At 40.7% G+C, this 18906-nt stretch overlaps 1 protein-coding gene across 2 annotated transcripts; it reads left to right on the top strand.

Moving 5' to 3' along the window:
* The first annotated feature begins 884 nt into the window (after positions 1-884).
* On the top strand, positions 885-17914 carry glcci1b (glucocorticoid induced 1b). Of its 2 annotated transcripts, none has more exons than XM_029503689.1 (9): positions 885-1017; positions 1183-1566; positions 6417-6565; positions 12172-12261; positions 14181-14306; positions 15167-15304; positions 16654-16843; positions 17142-17262; positions 17473-17914. In XM_029503689.1, the coding sequence occupies exons 2-9, from the start codon at positions 1248-1250 to the stop codon at positions 17804-17806; spliced, it is 1467 nt and encodes a 488-aa protein (XP_029359549.1). In that variant the 5' UTR covers positions 885-1017; positions 1183-1247; the 3' UTR covers positions 17807-17914. The 2 variants fall into 2 exon arrangements, with proteins under 2 accessions (XP_029359549.1, XP_029359550.1); XM_029503690.1 differs by having other exon boundaries at positions 14184-14306.
* Positions 17915-18906: the final 992 nt, after the last annotated feature.

The following is an 18906-nucleotide window of genomic DNA, read 5'->3' on the forward strand; positions in this document are numbered from 1 at the left end:
GGTCCAGTTGTACCTTTTCCGAAGCTCTCAAATCATATCACACAGTTTTCCTACTTCAGTTTTTAAATTTCTGTGTATTTGAAAGAGTACTGCTCAATGTTGGCCTAAAACTTGAGAATGAAATGATCCCTTTACCACGGAAAACATGAGTTGACCAACTATCTGAACATGAATCAACATTACTGGCCTGTTAAGAATGTGGCTTAGCGTTTCGGTGAATTTATGCACAATATCAATAACAAATGTGCAGGAAAATAGACAGACCTACAGATGAAAAAACAAGCAGGCACATCTAACTATTGCATGGAGCTAAGTAATCAGAAAATTATATTTAAGCAAAGCCTACAAATAACCTTCAATTCCATTATCAGTTCATTTAAAAACAAGCACTTTATGATATACAATACAAAAAAGCAGAAAATCCTCTCTCTCTCTCTCAGTAACATGAAATATGGCGGTGTTGACAGCTGATCGGTCCTGTAGTAGTGTTTATCAAAGACCCAAAAGCTCTGAAGGAAAACTGGGCCTTGGATGTCAATCCGACATTTTATATTTTACATGATGAAATCTAATCTTCAGGACTATAATGTGTTATATGTAATAAACATCCTGATCAATTGCAAATAATAAGAAATATGTTGAGCTTTACATCAACAATACAAACAAACAACAACAACAAAAAAAAAACAACACAACTTTCCCATGTCAATAACACATCAATGAGCTGATTGGTTGAAAGTACGAGCCAATGGGCGAATGTGCACCAATCAGCAACGATACTGTATGACGGGCTTTGACCAATGGGAAGCTGGGAAGGCGGCAGGTTGCCCCGCCCACAGACGTCAGCCAGTAGCCTGGCCGGACTAACTGTCATTTAGAGCGAGTGGACGTGATGGGGAGGACGGAGCCGGAGTAGGAAAACAGGAATAAAACCGTCAAATAAGTGTCCAAAAACGACTTTTAAAGTCATTAATGCGAAGAGTACACCTTACAGCGGCATGTGTTAGCGTCTTAGAGGTAAGTTTTTTTAAAAAAATAGCCCCTTTTTTTCGCCTCGAGCGCATGAGTTGAAATAAAAAAAGGAAGCTAACGTTTTTTTTTTTTTGTTGTTTTTTTTTTAAGCTAACAAGCTAATGTTTGTTTTACCATCCTCCGTTTCTTCTTCTCCTTCTTCTTCAACAGAAGCAGCAACTTTCTGGCAGTGCGTCTTTCTCACTGCTGTTAGGAATAACACCCAGTTTCGGAGGATGTCAGCCCCCAGCAACTCGCTCCAGCAGCCGAGGGTGAGACGCAGCAACGCCGGCTCCCCCGGCTCGTTCAGCGGCGGCAGCGGCTGCCGTCTGCACCCCATCCGCGCCACCGTGCCCTACCAGCTCCTCCGTGCGGGGCAGAGCAGCCCGACCCGGGCTAACCCTAACCCGAGTCTCTACGGAGGAGCCACGAACAGCCGAGGCTCCAGCCCCCCCACCAGCCCGACGCTCAGTTCAGGAAGTGCAAATGCAAAGCAAAGATTGTCCCCCGAAAGCAGAGACTCCTCCTGCCCCCCCGACTCTCCAGTTTCCAGAGGTAAAGATAAAAAATAATAATAATAATAATATCTTTCAAACAGTTTTGCCTCAATTAGGTGAAGAAATGCCATGTCGCCACGTGCTGTTGTCCACTGATCATCTGTCATGATGTCCCCCAGTTCGTGTCATACAGTTATAACTGATTTTATGATTGTCCAAAATTGCGTCAAAAAGCCACATGAGTGAAAGAGGGAGGGGGTGACCTATGACAAAGTTGGCATTTGATTGAAAGTAGGTTGATGCATTAACTACGTAGCCTATCATCCACTTACACAATTGGGCACTCATAAAGAGAATACAGTGCACTATTGGCTGTTTTACTTCCTATGGACTTTTGACAGGAGAGGCGGGGAGAGGGGGAGAGAATTGGCAGAAAGGCAAGCTTTCAGTTGTAAAAAGGGGCCACGTTGGTCCCAGTAGGAGCAGTGCTGAGTGAACGGTCAGGTGTTGCCTAGTCTGACCTGGCACCGTACGTACAGCACACAGTGCAGATTCAGACCATATGCTGAGTTCCACCATGTTGCCTTCCACATGGAGGCAAGTGCTGTGTCGTTTCATGTCATGCTCAGCTGCTCCTAAGACCAACTGAGGGAGGACATGAGGCAGGCAGCACTAAATCAGCATATTCCAGTGCTTCACTAAATCATATTAATGTGACAGCTTCTGCTGCCAAATATTGACATCGTGGCTGATTTTTTTTTTTTTCTTCTTTTTTTTTTTGACTAGTAGCTGTAGCCTTTCAGAGGTCAGAATCCAGTAAAATCCAGCATTTTTGGGAACCCTGTGTTTTCTGTACAAAACAGCCATAACCACACAGCATCTGGCAAGTGCTTAAAGCTTGTTGTGATATGAAAGTGTGTGAATACAGCTTTGCTTTCCAGTATCTGGAGACAAAAAGAGTGTAATTTCAGTTCTGTTCAACCTCAGTGGCTGGTTTCTGAATCAGCATAAATTCAGTTATGCTATATATATATATATATATATTACTGCTTACCACTCCTGTCGTGGTGCAGCATTCTGGTTATTGTGGAGTTGTGTGTGGAATTCTGTTTGTGAGATTTTTCACATTCCTCAGTTTTTTCTTTGAATGAGGTGACTTCCAACCTTGGCCAGTGTACAGTGTTATACAGGAAATGTAGTCTGTTGTACAATAACTAAGTAGGCAGACTTGCCAGGCATGACAAGTTCCACCCGTGTTTGGCTTGCAGTCGGTGTTGATTTCCCACCCTGCTACATGCCATGCATACCTCTGTCCTCCAAAAGAGATGACCTCTACTCCAGGCCAGTGTCCCATGTCACCAGCGATGATGGAGACTTGACCCTCCTTCATGGCTGTGACCCCACAGTCCAAACAAATGTGAGAGGTCTCAGCAGACGACTATGATCATATCAATGTGGGGTTGGTAGCGACTAGCAGGCAGAAACGCCAATTATCGTGCATCTCTCAGGAAACAAACAAGTATTGCAAAGTGAGCATAATTTAGTCATCTTAATCTTTCATCACAGCAGTCTAGCTTGATGTGATGGAAGCTGTGGGCTCTGCACTTGTAATTTACCATTCACCATAGTACTTTGAACCCACTCACAGACATAATGCTTGCCATTTGGTGGAAAATTCAGGCCAAAGTGCCCTACAGTATCATGACTGTTGGTGCCAGACAATGTATTTTTGGTAATGGACTTTGCTGGTGTTTAATCAGCTCCGATTTTGGCTCGAATATCAAGGGCAGAGTAAAGAGAATTATATTCTACACCGTGACCTTTTGGGTTCACCAGCATGACATCAGTCTTTTACCATATTGTCCCAACAATGAAAGTCCCACTCAGTGTCAAAGTGCCAGCTGTGCTGAAACAGGCCTGCTTCATTGTCACCCATTCAAAGTGCAGAGTAGGACCAAATAGGAAAATGAGCACGTTGTCTGAATGAACTGACTCTGGTGGAACAGTACTGGGTTTTCTGCAATTTTATCAGCATGCCGGGTACAGCTACACACTGAGTAGTCTGTGAGTTCAAGTGTAACTTTGATGCAATGTTAAGATTTTTCATTTATCATTGTTCATTTACCAAAGACGTCTCTCTTGGCAATGGTAACATCGTTTTCTCATCCATTCAAGTACATTAAACCAAGTCTAAGCTGATGTGTTATGTAAGTTACTCACACGACTCACTGAGAGATGCTAGTAAAGCTAACGAGCAATTTCCTGACCAACTGAGGGACAGATGTTGAAACTCATAATGTTGATACATTATGGCCAAAATTAATATTGTCATTCATATTTTGTGAAAGATTATGCCTGCTCAAAATATTTACTTGCAAATAACACAGTTTTTAACTTCAACAACTGATTTAGATTATTGTTGAACTTTGAACTGCAGGATAGTTTTGTGGATGAGATCTCTTCCCTTCAACCAGGTGCGACTTTATGACAATGTTTGACAAAGTTTATTAGCTATGTTTGTAGTATAGCACTTCATAGTATCATAAGTAGTAACACAATAACTCTACATGGTGTATCAGTAGTTTATGACATAATGAGTAATGTTGCAGATCATAATCTAATAATCATTTAGGACTGAAACAAACAATTGTTTTCATTACAAGTTAATCTCTTGACTATTTATTTTGGATTTCATGATTTTTGTTTGTCCACGAAATGTCAGAAACTCAGACTGCAGCAGGAGTCTCTTAAAGTCTCAAAAAGGTTTTTTTTGTTTGTCCTTAAGTGATCCATAACCCAAATGTTTCCAGTTTACTATCATGTCACTAAGACAAGTTCTAAATTTTTACATTTAAAACACTGGAACTATAAATTATTATTATTATTATTATTATTATTATTATTATTATTATTATTATTATTATTATTATTATATATAATATATAAAATATATTATATATTTTTTTGGTTTGTAAAATCACAATACATTTTTAAGATGGATGCCGATCAAGTAACTGATTCAGCACTCATCACAGTACTAATCCAATTTGCGAATAATATGTATTACTAGCTAATCATTATTAAATATCAACAGATGGCATCAGTAGAAGCAGATATTGTTTAGTTACACATAGTTTTGTGTAAGTAACGTGAGCAATTACACTATTCCAGTTGAAGTGAACCAGGTTGCATTAAATGCCATTTAAATGAGCAGTTCTGAAATACCAGAAGTGCAGTGACTTTTCTCTGTGCTCCCAAGATCGAGCTACATTTTCCTGAATTTTCCTCTCAGCCAGTGTCAGGCAACCTTATAAAAATCTACAGGAAACTCTTGTTATGTCATGGTTTATTGATTTATTTATTTATTCTTTCACATTTACTTCTGCCTTAAAATTAATAAACAACCTATTCAACCCCGGAAGTGTGGCGTTTTTTCACAGCTTGCCCAATGGCCAGTGAAGGAAAGTTCCTATTAAAATTCAGCCTGAAAATATTTCTCTAATATCATAGACACCACTCACTTCTCCCTGAAATCGACAGATGGACTGCTTTGATGTCTTGGCTTCTCTCACACTGTTTCTTTTTTCTCATCAGGAGATTATTCTAGTCTGGCAAATGGGGAGACGATGGAAAATAACCACAATCCTGGTTCTGAGAGCACTGGCTTGGCCTATATCAATATTGATGGAAATTTAGCCTGCTTCCTTTGTCTACAATGCTTCAGGGAATTTTACTGTAGCCCAGTAAGCTTACTTAGGCAATACCTTTGGGTGGGTAGGCCTGTGTATTCTATGAACAAAGAACAACAATGAATGGCTGTGTAGTTCTGCTTGGAGAGGGGTGCCTCATGTAGATAGTTTAGTCTGTGTGTGTTTGTGTGGTCATGTTGGAAAGGCCTCAGCTTTAGCCTACCCTGACAAGGAATAGAGCAAATGGGCATATTTCCTGTTGATCATTCTATTCCTTTAGCCTGTGTTTGATAGAGAAATGGAGAAACTTTCACTGACTCTCGATGATCACACAAATTGCAAAAGAGGCTAATATATTTAATCCAGTTCTCAGTGCTGCTCTCATGCTAATGCCTTTGTGTTTGCATGTTTTGTTTTTCCTCTTTTTTTAAAAAACAGTTTTTCACTGCAGGAATGTTGAGTGGATGCAGGCAGTATTGATGTGCATTGTGGTGTGGTTGTTTATGAGCCCTTATGTGGGTGGTGTGTGCTTAACTGCTCTGGCTTGCAGCAGACGGCTCATAACATCAGATACTCCTGCTGAGCCATTTACATTTGCTTCAGGCCTCAGCTCTCAAGCCTTTTCTGCTCTGCACTAATACTTGTGAGATTAGAAAATTCGCACATGCAACTAGAGGAGATTGTTGGGAAAGATTTGGATGTAATAAAACAATTTAAAATGCTGCAATTAACAGATTTGAGGTTGAAGTGAAGCTTTTAATGTATTGGGGGAGATTTTGTCTGCCAGCGACCTGAATACCAACTAATTGCCAAAAATAGATATGGATCTATGTAATGTGAAGTTGCTAGCTTTTGTGCTCCTACTACATTATTGATATAACACTCCAAGGAAGCTTACTTTGATTTATTCTTGTTTTAATGTATTTGATCTTTAGTCCAGGTAAAAGGCTATTACATTTTGCCAAATATGTAAACCATTATTTTCACTGAGCCACTCATAATATGGCTCCCAGTGTTTAGCTACTCATTTGCAGTGAGGGATTTTTTACACAGTGACATTTTTTATAGTGTATGATGAACCTATCCTTATTGACACAATTGCAAAATTGGCATAGCAAATGTGAAAGATCCTACGGGTTTCTGGGAATCTTACTGATGAAGCATGAGTATACATGCATCTTTACCTCATGGTGTTTCTTTATTTTTCCCAATTTTGCAGCAGAAAGATCCAAGTTGCAGGTGCGGAGTTCCAGTGCCATCCGGCGGACTTCTTCCCTGGATGCCATCACAGGGCCATACCTCACCGGCCAGTGGCCACGTGACTCCCATGGCCCCTACCCTTCGTGTATGAAAGACAAAGCCACACAGGTATGTACCATTCAGGCAATCCTGTCTTGACCATAATGTCAGGCTGTCATGTCTTTTAATAATAGAATGAAGTGGGTAGAACAGCTGCTTCTGGGGAATGTTTCCCTTCATCATTTGTATTAAATACATTTGTACATTACCCATGAGGATTGGCTACTCTTGTTATGTGGCAATAGTCAATTTGAATTCAGGGAACAAAAATTGCTGTACTCAAAAGTACAGCTACAGATTGTTTTGTCAACGCTGTAGTCTTTAGCTTTTACCAGCTCTGTTAATGAGATGTTCGGTGCAGAAATACACCTTTGGAGTTGATGTCTCCTCGAGCATTTTTATGTGCATATTCTTATACCTTTGACTTTTTATCAATGAGCCAGATGTTTTCTGATGCAGCAGCTTTTGATGAATTTGCCGAGAGGGTTTAATGCTGATCCAAGCTTTAAACTTCATCTGCCAGTCACATGGGGAAAATTATGAGATTTTCTGCAACCTTTGGCATCTGAAATGGCTCCTTCCACATTGCAATATCAGGATCAACATCTGACATGTTAGTGTATTTATAGAACGTGAAAGGAGAAGGAGATTGGTACCAAAAATGAAAAAACTTTGGTCATGTGCGGGTGGCTTGATAAGATCAACCTTCAGACGTGGTGCCCTGATAGCAGGAGGTGCATACTACATTACCCCTGTTTCTTATTCCTTTTCCTTTCCTTTTCTGTCTGGATTTGTCTACATCAACTCAGCAGGTGGCAGTAACTGATTAAAGTCAGTCATATTCATGTCTGAAGTCATAGAGAGTTAGCGGCAGTTTTTTTTTTTTTTTTTGAGTCGAGATTAGTTCAAAATTTGACATCAAACATACCGGAAGATATTATGATATCATTTTAAAGCTGTATTGGCCAAACTCTCTGATAAATTCCCAATAACTAGCTCACTCATACAAACTAATGCCAGCTAGGACCAAAGTTAATTCTGGTTTCTGTCACAGTGGCTGGTCAAGGAGACCCACTGACTGACTCTGGCCAAACATTTTCTATTAGTGCCAACACAGGTCTAATAGCCTTTCAGGCACCAAATTTTAATACATTATAATACTTCATAAGGTCCATGTATGGATTTCATGTTGTGCTTGACCATAGTAGCCCCACACGTGATCACTCACTAATCTTGCCATGTGACTGACGGTTCAGTGCAGAGCTCAATTTCTTGGGGGTTGTAGGTTTGGATTGGGTCTCTGTTATGAAAGAATATTGAATATGTATGATCATGAGAAGGGCTGGTCTCTCTTTGCTAACAGAAGGCTTTCATGTGTCTGAATGAACACCGCCAAGCCTCATTTACATGGGCTTCATTTCTTTGTGTGTAGGCTGAGGAAGTGGTAAGAGGGCCTAGCAAAGTTTCTTGAAGTGGCTGTATGCAGAGTAAACACCTCTAATTACAGGGTTCCTGTTCAGCCCCAGAAATATGGAAAATCAATTTGATAATTATTATGTCTTGAAAATGTTAAAACACAGGTCTGGGCACAAGTATGCAGTTGGTCTTGGATACCTCCCCACCGTTTCTTTGGCACATTGTGATATTTGCTTGTGCTTAATGATGACATGGCCTTGACTCTGTTTCCCAGCCATTATCAGCAAAGATCTGATTGAAGGCTGAATGAAATGAACATTGTGTGAAGAAATTTGTCTCTCATAGCTGTGGAAATTTTCGATCAAAAACATTTGGCTATGTTGTAATGATGTGGGAGAGTGTGACACACTTGACGATCCTTGAGCGATTAAATGCACAAACTCCCCCAAGGATAGTCGGAGACCATTTCCTGTTAACAAGCTATGCCTGGGTCCAGCTCTTTTTATAAGACAACAACAGCAGAAAGCTGCAGACAAAAGATCTCTAGCTTCTTTTGTTGTGCATTGCAAAAGTTCAAGACAGCCTCTCCTTTTGAGCTGTAATGTAGCCCTGCATGGAGGTGAAGTTGTTTGCACCTGTCCCTCTGGCTATGGCTGAGGCGAGGAGAAATCCCACTGCTTACCACCTGGCCCTCGTGGCTGCACGGCCTGCCTGCCTTTTGTGTGGGAGTTGAGGAGCAGAGGGCCCATACATATGCTAATCACTGTTCCGGGATAGGTCTGTGTGCCCTAGGCCCTGTGGTTACAGAACACAGAACGTCTGTATGAAGATTAGGGCCCTAACACGCCAAGCCGACCTCAAAGAACTACCACCGACAAAGGCAGTCTGATCAAACAGTGTGCACTGCCTCATGTCTTCTGTTAAAAGTTGCTCCCGAACAGAAGACAAAAGCTGCTGTCGACAGCCAGCTGACCACTGACATGTATACATTCTGTGCCTGTGAGAGGAAATACCTAATCAGTGGTCTGTATTTGTAATCTGAAAAACATAGCAGAGAGACCAACAACGTAAAATAGTCGGCTGGTTTTCACTGTGAATCTGCTTAAACAATTTCATTATTGGTTCAGAATATAAAATGATATTATCCCTGAAAATGTTTTGTGGTGCTGACCAGTGATATCACATGTTGGCTACAAATTAATGATGTTATGACATTGCCAGACATCCAACTTACTCTATGCAGTGTGACACAATTCATCCTAATGCCCTATATTTTACTCACATGATCTTAATTTAAATTTAGGTGTATATTCTATTATTGATTTATTTGAATATGGATTATTGGAGTTTGAAACAGTAACAAGCAAAGAAACAAGGCCTTTCAGAGATGCTCAGTGTATTTGTTATTGTGCATATCAGAAACTCGCTAAATAAAAATCTATGTTCTCATCTCTAAACCCCACTATACTATAGCAGTGGCACTCTGCTCACATGTCTCAACGTGCAGTCTAAACAAACACAAGCACACAGCACAAATTCCACAGCAGTTCTATTGAAGCTCAGTCATTATTTCCTGCTTTGGAACAGAGCTGGATTCTTGAGGATGTTGCCTGCTTGTAACCCTTTGGGTGGGAATCATAATGGGAAGCAAGCTGCAGGCTATGGTAACACAGTTTTATCTGTACAGCAGTACATTATCACACATGACACCTGGCATACAAGTCTACAAAGCACACAACACAGACCAGAGGTTCAAGAACTAGCAATGATAAAGGGGCCTCTGAAGTAAATAAAGGTGGGTGTTCTTGTTAGACAATTTGCTTTTTAGGGAACATGGATTATAAAGACAGATAGCCTGCAGTATTTCTAACTGCCCTGTTTTAACTGGTGGAATATTAAGTTTCTGTTTGAACTGACATATCCTCAATAAAAAGGGAATAGAAACATGACTCCTGTCTTGACAGCAGTGGCCTGTTGATATTTTAAAAGTAATTTGCATGGACTAATGACCCCTCTGTATCTGAACAAGTAACTGTTTTGGAATGAACTTTAAAACCCACAAGCTGATATTTGTTTAAAAATGCAGGCTAAAATGCAAACAACTAAAGTACCAGTCTGAGGCTAAACTCTCCTCCTTGAGTGAAAATTAGTTCTCTGTATTCTGTAAATATCTGTCATCACTTTTAACAGAGACGATTGTTATTCAAAACAAAACCAAAACAAGAAAAAAAGGGATACATTTTCTTGAATGCTCATAAAAGTTTAACACTTCCTGGAGTTGATGGAAAATATCACTTGGAACTGCTTGCTGAATTGTAAGGTGAAATATAACACTTTCACTTTGTCCGAACGGTGAACCCCTCCATTTGCTCTTTGGATGGATAAAGCAAGTGCAGCTCTATTAAAACCTGTACATATTACTCAGTGCCAAATAGAATCATTTCACATTGAGACACAAGTAGCAAGGCTAGCATGCCTTGTTAATAATATTAAACATCTGTGAGAGCTTAGTTTTTCTTCAACAGCAAACTTCATAGCTCCATAAAGCCCATCTGCCCTTTTACAGGAATCTGTATTCTGTATGAACAAGATTAGGCTGCAGCATCAAGTCTTAATGTTTGGCAGAGGCATCAAACAGCAGAGGCCATTTCATAGGCCATGCACAAAATGTTAATGCTAAAGGCTAGCTACACATCTGCCGTCCAGCGTGGCCAAGCACAGTAGTCCCTTTTATGAGAGCACAAGCACCCATTTAATTCGCTGTCCTTTTCTGGGGGAAACCAGCGCCAGCAAGGCCAGTGCAAATGGCTTCACGGGTGTTCCTCATTATTCACAGCGTGATATTCCATATCATAGGGCACGGCTTGTGCGTTAGTTGGAGAGACATTGAGGTTTTTCTGTTGGCGTGGGGTCAGACATAAGACAGTGTGAAGACATTGACATTTTAAGATGTTTGGTACTACTGTGCTAACCCAAAAATGTCAGCTGTTTAAGGATTTGTTTGAGGACCAGAGGCACTGTTGATATGCATAATCAGGGGGAAGTGTGTGGTTTCAGACTACCCTATGAAACATCCTCAGTCTGTTTCTGTTTTTGCATATATTTACATAACTTAACCGTTTCCTTGTTTATGCAGGGCAGGTCTAAAGGACAGAACTGCCTCTATGCTGCCTCTGCTAGTGAAAGTCTCCTATATCAGATGTTTTCTGACTAACGTACTGACCACTTGCAAAATTTCTCAGTTGAACGGTATAAGTCTTGAATTGATCTGTACATGTAAGTACTGTACGTGGCCTGCAGTTAGTCATAAATTTGTAGTCTTTCACAACTGAAGGTGAAAGGTAAACTCCCAAGGTGGGATCTAACTCCAGCTGCTCATTAAGTCCTTGTAAATGTCACCTGTGGCTGGCAAATATGTCTTCTTGGCAGGTAAACATATATTATTTAGTACCCCTGTAATTATTTTCTCAAGCTATGTTTCACTTGTTAAATGATGATTATGGCTGGTGGATTTTGGAAAGCATCAGTTGGTTCAACCCGCAGACAAAAATAGTTTTTTAATGCCTGCCAGAGATGTATTTATCTTAACCTGACTCACTAATGGAAACAATCAAACATGCTGGAAGTTTTGTTTTTCCTGTTGAATGTAGTTCTTTCCTCGGGGATGGTATCTCATGACTGTTTTCCTCATCTTCATTGATTCCACATTTCAGCTTTACTTCTGAACACACGGCTCTCATTACTGCTTTCACCCACATCATTCTCAACTGCTTATCCAAACAATATACATTTTAGGTATTTTGTTGATTTCCACATTTTCAGTGACTACACAGTAAAGGATTGTATCAGCTATTCAGGTTTTTTTTTTTTGTTTGTTTTTTTTTTTTTGGGGGGGGGGGGTGGTATCACAAGTTTGTAAGAGAAGTTTGAGTAAGCTTTTAATTTCTTTTACTATAGGATAGCAAAAGTGTAGTTTTGAATGTTCATAAAATATATGTATTTGATTTTATATATGTGTATTTATTAATTTCACATTGGGGATAAAGTAAGGATTTCATTAGACATTTAACTCAAGATGGATATATATTTAATATTTCAGTTGATGTAAAATGGTTTATAAAGAAAACAAAAACAAACACTATGGAAACTTGTCTTTGAATGAATGTGTAACATAAGATTTGGCCACAGAACATGTGGAGCATATATCATTAACTTGAGCTGTGTGCAGTTAAGTCAGCGTTTTTGGTCCTGTGTTTCAGACTCCAGGTCTCTGGATCGACGAAGGAGCAGAACAGGGAAGTCCTCACCAGCGGTCAGCCTCCTGGGGCAGCGCAGACCACCTTAAAGAGGTAGTTTCACCAGCGTTACCCGTAGTCACCCAAGTCAAAGCTGCTTCTGACATCAGCCACCACAGACAGTGGACTAATACAGCATCATGGCTCTAAAGCAATTCTTTAACTTGCTTACAACATTCACACAGCCATATCAAAGGGCATGTTTTTGTCATTTTTGAGGTCTGTTGCATTTACTCAAATGTGTTTTATTTGTCAGGGTCTGAGGTCAGCCTAAATATTATGCTCCTTAAGCTTGGTTTCCACTCCTCTCTATTTGCCGGACTTGGTGGCCAACCAACCGACCACATGGAGCTATTAGGTCTCCAGCTTTCCAGACCGCAGTCTAAATTTAACCTCCTTCTCCCCTCTGTTTCCCATTCAACTGCACCCTCGCATCTCATTATGGCCTGTTGTTTTTGAGAGACAGTACTTGAGCTCCCTTCAAGGGTGAAACAGCCATATTGTTGCCTCCTCAACTTGCTCTGAGTGAAGTGACTCTGGGTAACTCATGTTGCTTCAGAACTTCACAATGGCTGTTGCTTTTCTCCTGTGACATGGTAGACATAATAATAGTTTGAAGGTGTTGACACATGCAAAGAAAAAAATTTAAATTTAAAACCTTTATACTCTCAGAAAGCTATTTTAGCTGCACTTAAAGTCCAGCTTGCAGATTTACATTTGTATATTTTATTGTTAAATCTCTAGCATTGTAATAACTTAATAGCACTGGTACAGTAGGAAACAAGTGTGCTATATCACATGACAGAGCTTATTCAAATTTCTGTTAAGATGGTAAGTTGAGATATGGCAGTGTTGAAGTTTTTCTTGTAAACTGAATTGGATGTGTGGTGGATTTAAAATACCATTTGTCAGATTACACTTCAGCATTGTCAACAGCTGTAAAAGCGAAAAAGAAAGTAATGATAAATACAGCCACAAGAGACACATGTAATGCATTTCCCAGCTATGGAGTCATGTCAGTGTGATCCCATTAAAATCAGATTTTTATCGAGTCATATTTCATAAATAAAAATGTTGCTACTCCGGAGTCCAGTTTTCTACAAACAAAAACAGGCTCATGGCCTGCACAATCAATATCATACCCCTGACAGGAAAACCTCGTTCTCATCCTCTGAGATTATGTTAGGATTGCCTGGACTTGTCATTATCAACTGTTGCGGTCACTCAATGAATGTAGTGAACTGTACTCTAGCTCCCTAACCTCTGCCATTACATGTGTGGGAGGACATTTATGAAAAAAGAGCGAGTCTCTTTGTTGACTGTGTTGCCAGGATTACAAGATCAGCATTGAAGACCACACCTTTGTCTGCACAGTACAACTGCGTCTGTTAGCCTTACAAAGGGTATCCTGTTTTTAGGCTCAGACTGGGCCACGTCCAGAAACACCCAGTGACCTTAGTTGTTTCATTATTGGACATACATGACTAATCATAGGCATTATACTATACACAGTAGCACATATAACGTGTAAAAGCCCAACAGTATTTATTGGGAATTATGATTGACAGGGTGGCTTTTTCTTGTTTTGTCACAGAAAACTTAAAAGTAGAGCAGTGCATCAATGAAAGAAAATATTCAACATAACACTGTTATTTAGTTCAGAGCCATAAAATTATTTCCATACAACCTTATTTTACATTGATCAATCACATACTTTTTCCAGAGTCAGTTAATTGTTAAAGATATTATTAAGCACTACGCACTTGAACTGCAACTTATTATGATTGACAGACGAATTGAGCATAAAAATAATTGTCAGCTGCAATCTGACAGGGAATCAAGTATGCTTATCGCCTGCTGGTTTCATTTGTCAGAAAGGGGGAGATTCATATGCACATGTTGACAGAAATACTGCCTCCGTGACATGGGATTGTGAGCAGTCATTTGCTGAAATTGTGTCACTTTTCTTCCAGCAGATTGCTAAACTGAGACTGCAGCTGCAGCGCAGCAAACAGGTCAGCCGGCAGAATAAAGACAGGGAGCAGAGCTCACTGCAGCTGCCACAACAGGCTCAGCACAGCAGTGTCTGCCAACCTCAGGTGAGTTATTCATGTCAGTGTACTTGCCCTGCTAAACAGAATCACCAGCATGCTCCTTTTCTGGTGAAAACATTAACTAACCCTGACTTTGGTGATGCCCTGACAACAGTGATATGATAAGGTAGCTTAGCAGCCACCAAACCGTATCACAACTGCTGAAGATAAGAGAATATGAACATACAAGGGTTAAGCAAGCTGGCCGTCTACACCACTTGATTAACAGTTTTAGATCATAACTTAATCATTTGCTATATTAGCTTCTGCTTCATTGTTATAAATCTTTCAACAACACTGTTTGAGGAATAGTGTACAGGTACAGGTGTAGTGTGAAGTTGTATATTTGTCCAACGACTCAAAAGTTTATGATGATATATGTTGCACAGCATTCAACTAAGAAGGTCTTCTGACCAGCTGTGTCTGAAGAGGAGGGTGGGGGGGCATGTCTGGGCATGCCCAGTGCTGTCCTTGTTTGGAGTTCATTCATTAACAGATGCCCAGCAATGGTACATCAACCTCTGTGGGAAAATTAATGTAAACAGTGGAATGCTATGTCCCATCTGTGGTAGATCCCAGACATGGCTTTGTTTTGTTCCCTATGACATTTAATCCCACGATGTATTTAAACCAAACACCTCCACCCAGTAAGTGTCTCATGGAACTGGATCAGCAACAATTCAGTATTGCAAGTGTATGTTGGTGTTACAAACTCCAGTACAAGTCCAGTATTGTGTATGTGATTGCACAACTAAACTGTCTTAATGTTTCCTTGGAGGGGAGGGGGTATACGTTTGAGTGCAAATTATTTTGATATATTAATTCGCCACCATTTGTATTTGATTTTTGTCTATCTTTACTTCCAGTACAAAGGAACTTCGTCAGCCTTGTCAACAATCCCGGTGCCAAAATCCCTTATAAGCAGAGTGCCGAGCAGTGTGGAGGGAATCAACCACGAGCTAGAAAATGTGTTCATCAGAGAGGACTGGGAGCAGGGGATACAGGTAGGGCTATGTACACACACCAGCAACGGGCCAAGTAGTGTTTAAAAATTACTTGGTGAACTGCAGAACTAAACAACTATAACCTTACTCTGTCTGCCTTTTCACAGTAATGCCCTCATCTTTTTTCCTTGTCATGTTGATGCCATATCCTGTAGACAGCAGCTGAAAATTGCAGGTTCCTAATTCCAATTGAGTGAGACACATAACGAACACCTGATGGCTGCAATCTGTGAAAAGAATTGAAGAATTGTCAAACATCGCCAGTAGTAGCTTTAAAAAGTAAAAAATTGCTTTAATAAAATCAATGCAGCCACTTATAATCTGATTTTTTTTTTTTTTTTTTATTTCTATTCTTGAGTGAGTGGCCTTGGACTGTAATCAGCCACTTCCATATTGCATAAAAGTTCTTCCATCATCAAAATGGAGAATTTTGCCCAATTCTTCAGTCAGCTCTCATGAGGTGAAAACAGAAGAGGCTTGAGTCTGTGATAAATATTGTAAACCAAAACGCACAATTGGAAATTCCTGTCCTTCTGAACTGTCTCAGTAATAAGACTCAAACTGAAGGGCAATAAACACACACCGGCAGTTTGAGGCCGTTCAGTCTTGGCAGGGTGAAGACATAACGATACATCACTGTCCATCAGCTCTCCAGAAAGGCAGCACATTTATCAATGTTCTCTCTGGTTCACTTTATCCCAACCTCTGCCACTTTAACAGCTCCGAAGTGTACCCAGTGTCTGTGTGATGCAAATGTGTGTTTCACTTAATGCCTGACAAGAATCATTAATACTGCTGGACTCATTTGTTGATGTAGGACGGAACCATTCTGTTATTATACATAAATGTACCTGTGCTCAAAAGTATTTTTCAGCTATGCTTGAAATTTATGACAAGCACACAAACGATCCTCTTCTAAAATCGCTTACAACATGGTGCATCATACAGTCACAGGACTCGTATCTTCTCACTCACACTGAATTCAATTTCTTGAGGCGAGTGGGCTCGTAAATCTTGCCTGATGTGGGGCAGTAAACTCCGACAGGGCTGTGCAGCTCTCCCCTCATAGAAAGTCACAAACACACACAGACTTTAAAGACACGTACAAACATTACAGCAGTACAGATTTACAGCCTGCTCTGCACCAAGCCCCTCTCCCATTTGAATCAGTTGTGCCAAAGCAGAATGCTCTGCACATCACATGGCTCATCTATTGTCATGTATTACCATCTGGTGTGGTGTTTGCTTCACCACTTGCCCTTTAAACAGAGAGACAAACACACCATTCTTGGATTTTTGGATCCATGTATGTAAACGTGTGACCTCTCATTACCTCCTCCTCCTCACAGGCCATGGATGTGGTGGATGGTCGGCGCCCCCCCTTTCCTCCACATCGCTACAGCAACAGCGGGGACACACGTGACACAGACACGCAGGCCCCTTCCAGTGGCGACTCCAGCCCCTCGCCCCGCCCCTGCAGCTCCGACCACCTCCACTCCCCTGACGGAAGCCCCTGTTCTGCAGAGGACATCGACAAAGGTGAGCCTTCACTGTTTGATGGATGCAGCTCCACATTCTGCATAAAGGCACAATGGTTTTATTGGTTTCACTGCAAACCGGCAACTTCTTATATTATTCTTTCAGTCATTTGCTACCTGCATGCATCTGAGAAAAATAACAGACACTTGCAACACTATACACTTTAAGAGCTTGTTTAGGGATCAAACCTTCAGACTTGTTTAGGTCCTGAAAGCTGGCCTTAAATTTTACTTTAAATAAAACATTTAATATCACTAATAAAATATGAGAGTAAATGTTCTCTTAACTGTATTTACAGACGGCGTTTGCAGTTCTCCTCTCCCCAAGTTTGCCACTTCTCCCAAGCCTAACAACAGCTACATGTTTAAACGGGAACCTCCAGAGGGCTGTGAGAAGGTCAAAGTGTTTGAGGAGTTGGTGTAAGTATTCTTTCATTTCACCATCTAAATGCTGTTCTGTACTCGTCCTGTTAGATGAGTTGGTGCAACAAAGAGATCAAGCTGATTTGCATGGTGGGTGGCAGGCGTGAGGGAAAAAACAATGGCTGTGTGGGATAAGCGATGAGCATCATGTCATATAAACAGAATACAACTGTGGAAAATGCTGATCTGAACTTCTGTTGCCTTCAGATCTGGAAAATCAAAAGGCTTCCCTCTTTTCTCCTGCCCGGACAAAAACAAGGTGAACTTCATTCCAAGGGGCTCTGCATTCTGCCCCGTCAAACTCCTCTGCTCCTCCCTGTTCTCCCCCGTTTCTCCTTCGTCCAGTATTCATGGCAACGAGAGCCCCGGGCCTCAGGTGACTGCAGCTCTACCCGCCGCACCACTACCTACCTTTCCGGCCTCCACCGATTGGAGCACCGACAAAAGCACAGGTGTAAATACAGACAAAAGCACAGTCAGCCAGAGCCCCGACACAGATGTGGGGAAAGATGGCTCAGCACAAGTTCTCCTCACCAGCTAGTCCTCAGGTATTCATGACCGAACCATCCACACTCAAACATTTCAAATCGTCAGGTGGTAAAGTTTAAAAGGAAGAAAAAAAAAAAAACAAAACAAACAAAAAAAAAGATCCTTGCACTCCGTTAATCCTAACATTAGCCAGCAGAGAGTGCCCAAGGTCCAGAGAGATGACACACGCTCATGAAGATAAAGGTACCAGCATCCTGCTGCACAAGCCGCTCCGCTCGGTTCCAGTGTTTGTCCTGCTCTGTTCTGTTGTACCAAAAAAACAAAACAAAAACTTGGTTTGGTCATTCGACCTTGGGCACAGCCTCCCTTCACCTGTCACTAACCTAGCCTTCTCCTTTGTATCATGACATCACTCATAACAAAAATAGCTTTGCTTTCTTTTGCAAAAAAGTAGTGATGACTGCTCAAATTATTGTGCTACGTAGCGCCAGCAGTTCTGTGGAGTCGAAATTTAAAAAGGACGAATCCAAAACTTTGACAAGACACAATTAGGAGAAACACGTTCTTCTCATGTTGCCTAATCAGCCAGTTAGCTGTTCATCGTTCAGCGAGCTAAAATTTAGAGTACATATATTTAAGCTTTTTTGACATACTGGGATGTCTTACTGTTGGAATACCATTTCCTACGTTAATTACAATCTTTGCACTTGTTAAGACCAGGCCATGGCTGTAGTTGTTTTTTTTTTTTTTTTTTTTTTTGTTTGTTTTTTAATTTTATTATTTCAGAGTTTTGTAGCACAGTGTCTTGTGTGAAACCAGCAGTCACCGAAGTGGAGGCTCCACTCAACACGCTTACAATCCAGGACTTGGCATTTCTAGTCTGAACACAATTAAAACTTGGTAAACTCAACAGAAAATGCCTTTATCAGCTGTTTTATTTAGAGAACATATAACCAATAACAAAGCACACAACTCCCCCCAATTGCCTTGTTTTATTGCCCCACACTACCCAGAATAATAACTCAGGTTATGTGGAATGTACTTGCTTGGACTATGTTGCCTTTTCCCAGTGTTCGACTTTCTTCTACAGAAAGACAATAGAGTCTTTCACAGAGATGTTTTATTTTTTTCCCTGGAGAGGGAGGTTATTAC

The sequence above is a fragment of the Echeneis naucrates genome, chromosome 6, assembly GCF_900963305.1.
Source record: "Echeneis naucrates chromosome 6, fEcheNa1.1, whole genome shotgun sequence".
In the NCBI taxonomy this organism is placed as follows: Eukaryota; Metazoa; Chordata; class Actinopteri; order Carangiformes; family Echeneidae; genus Echeneis; species Echeneis naucrates.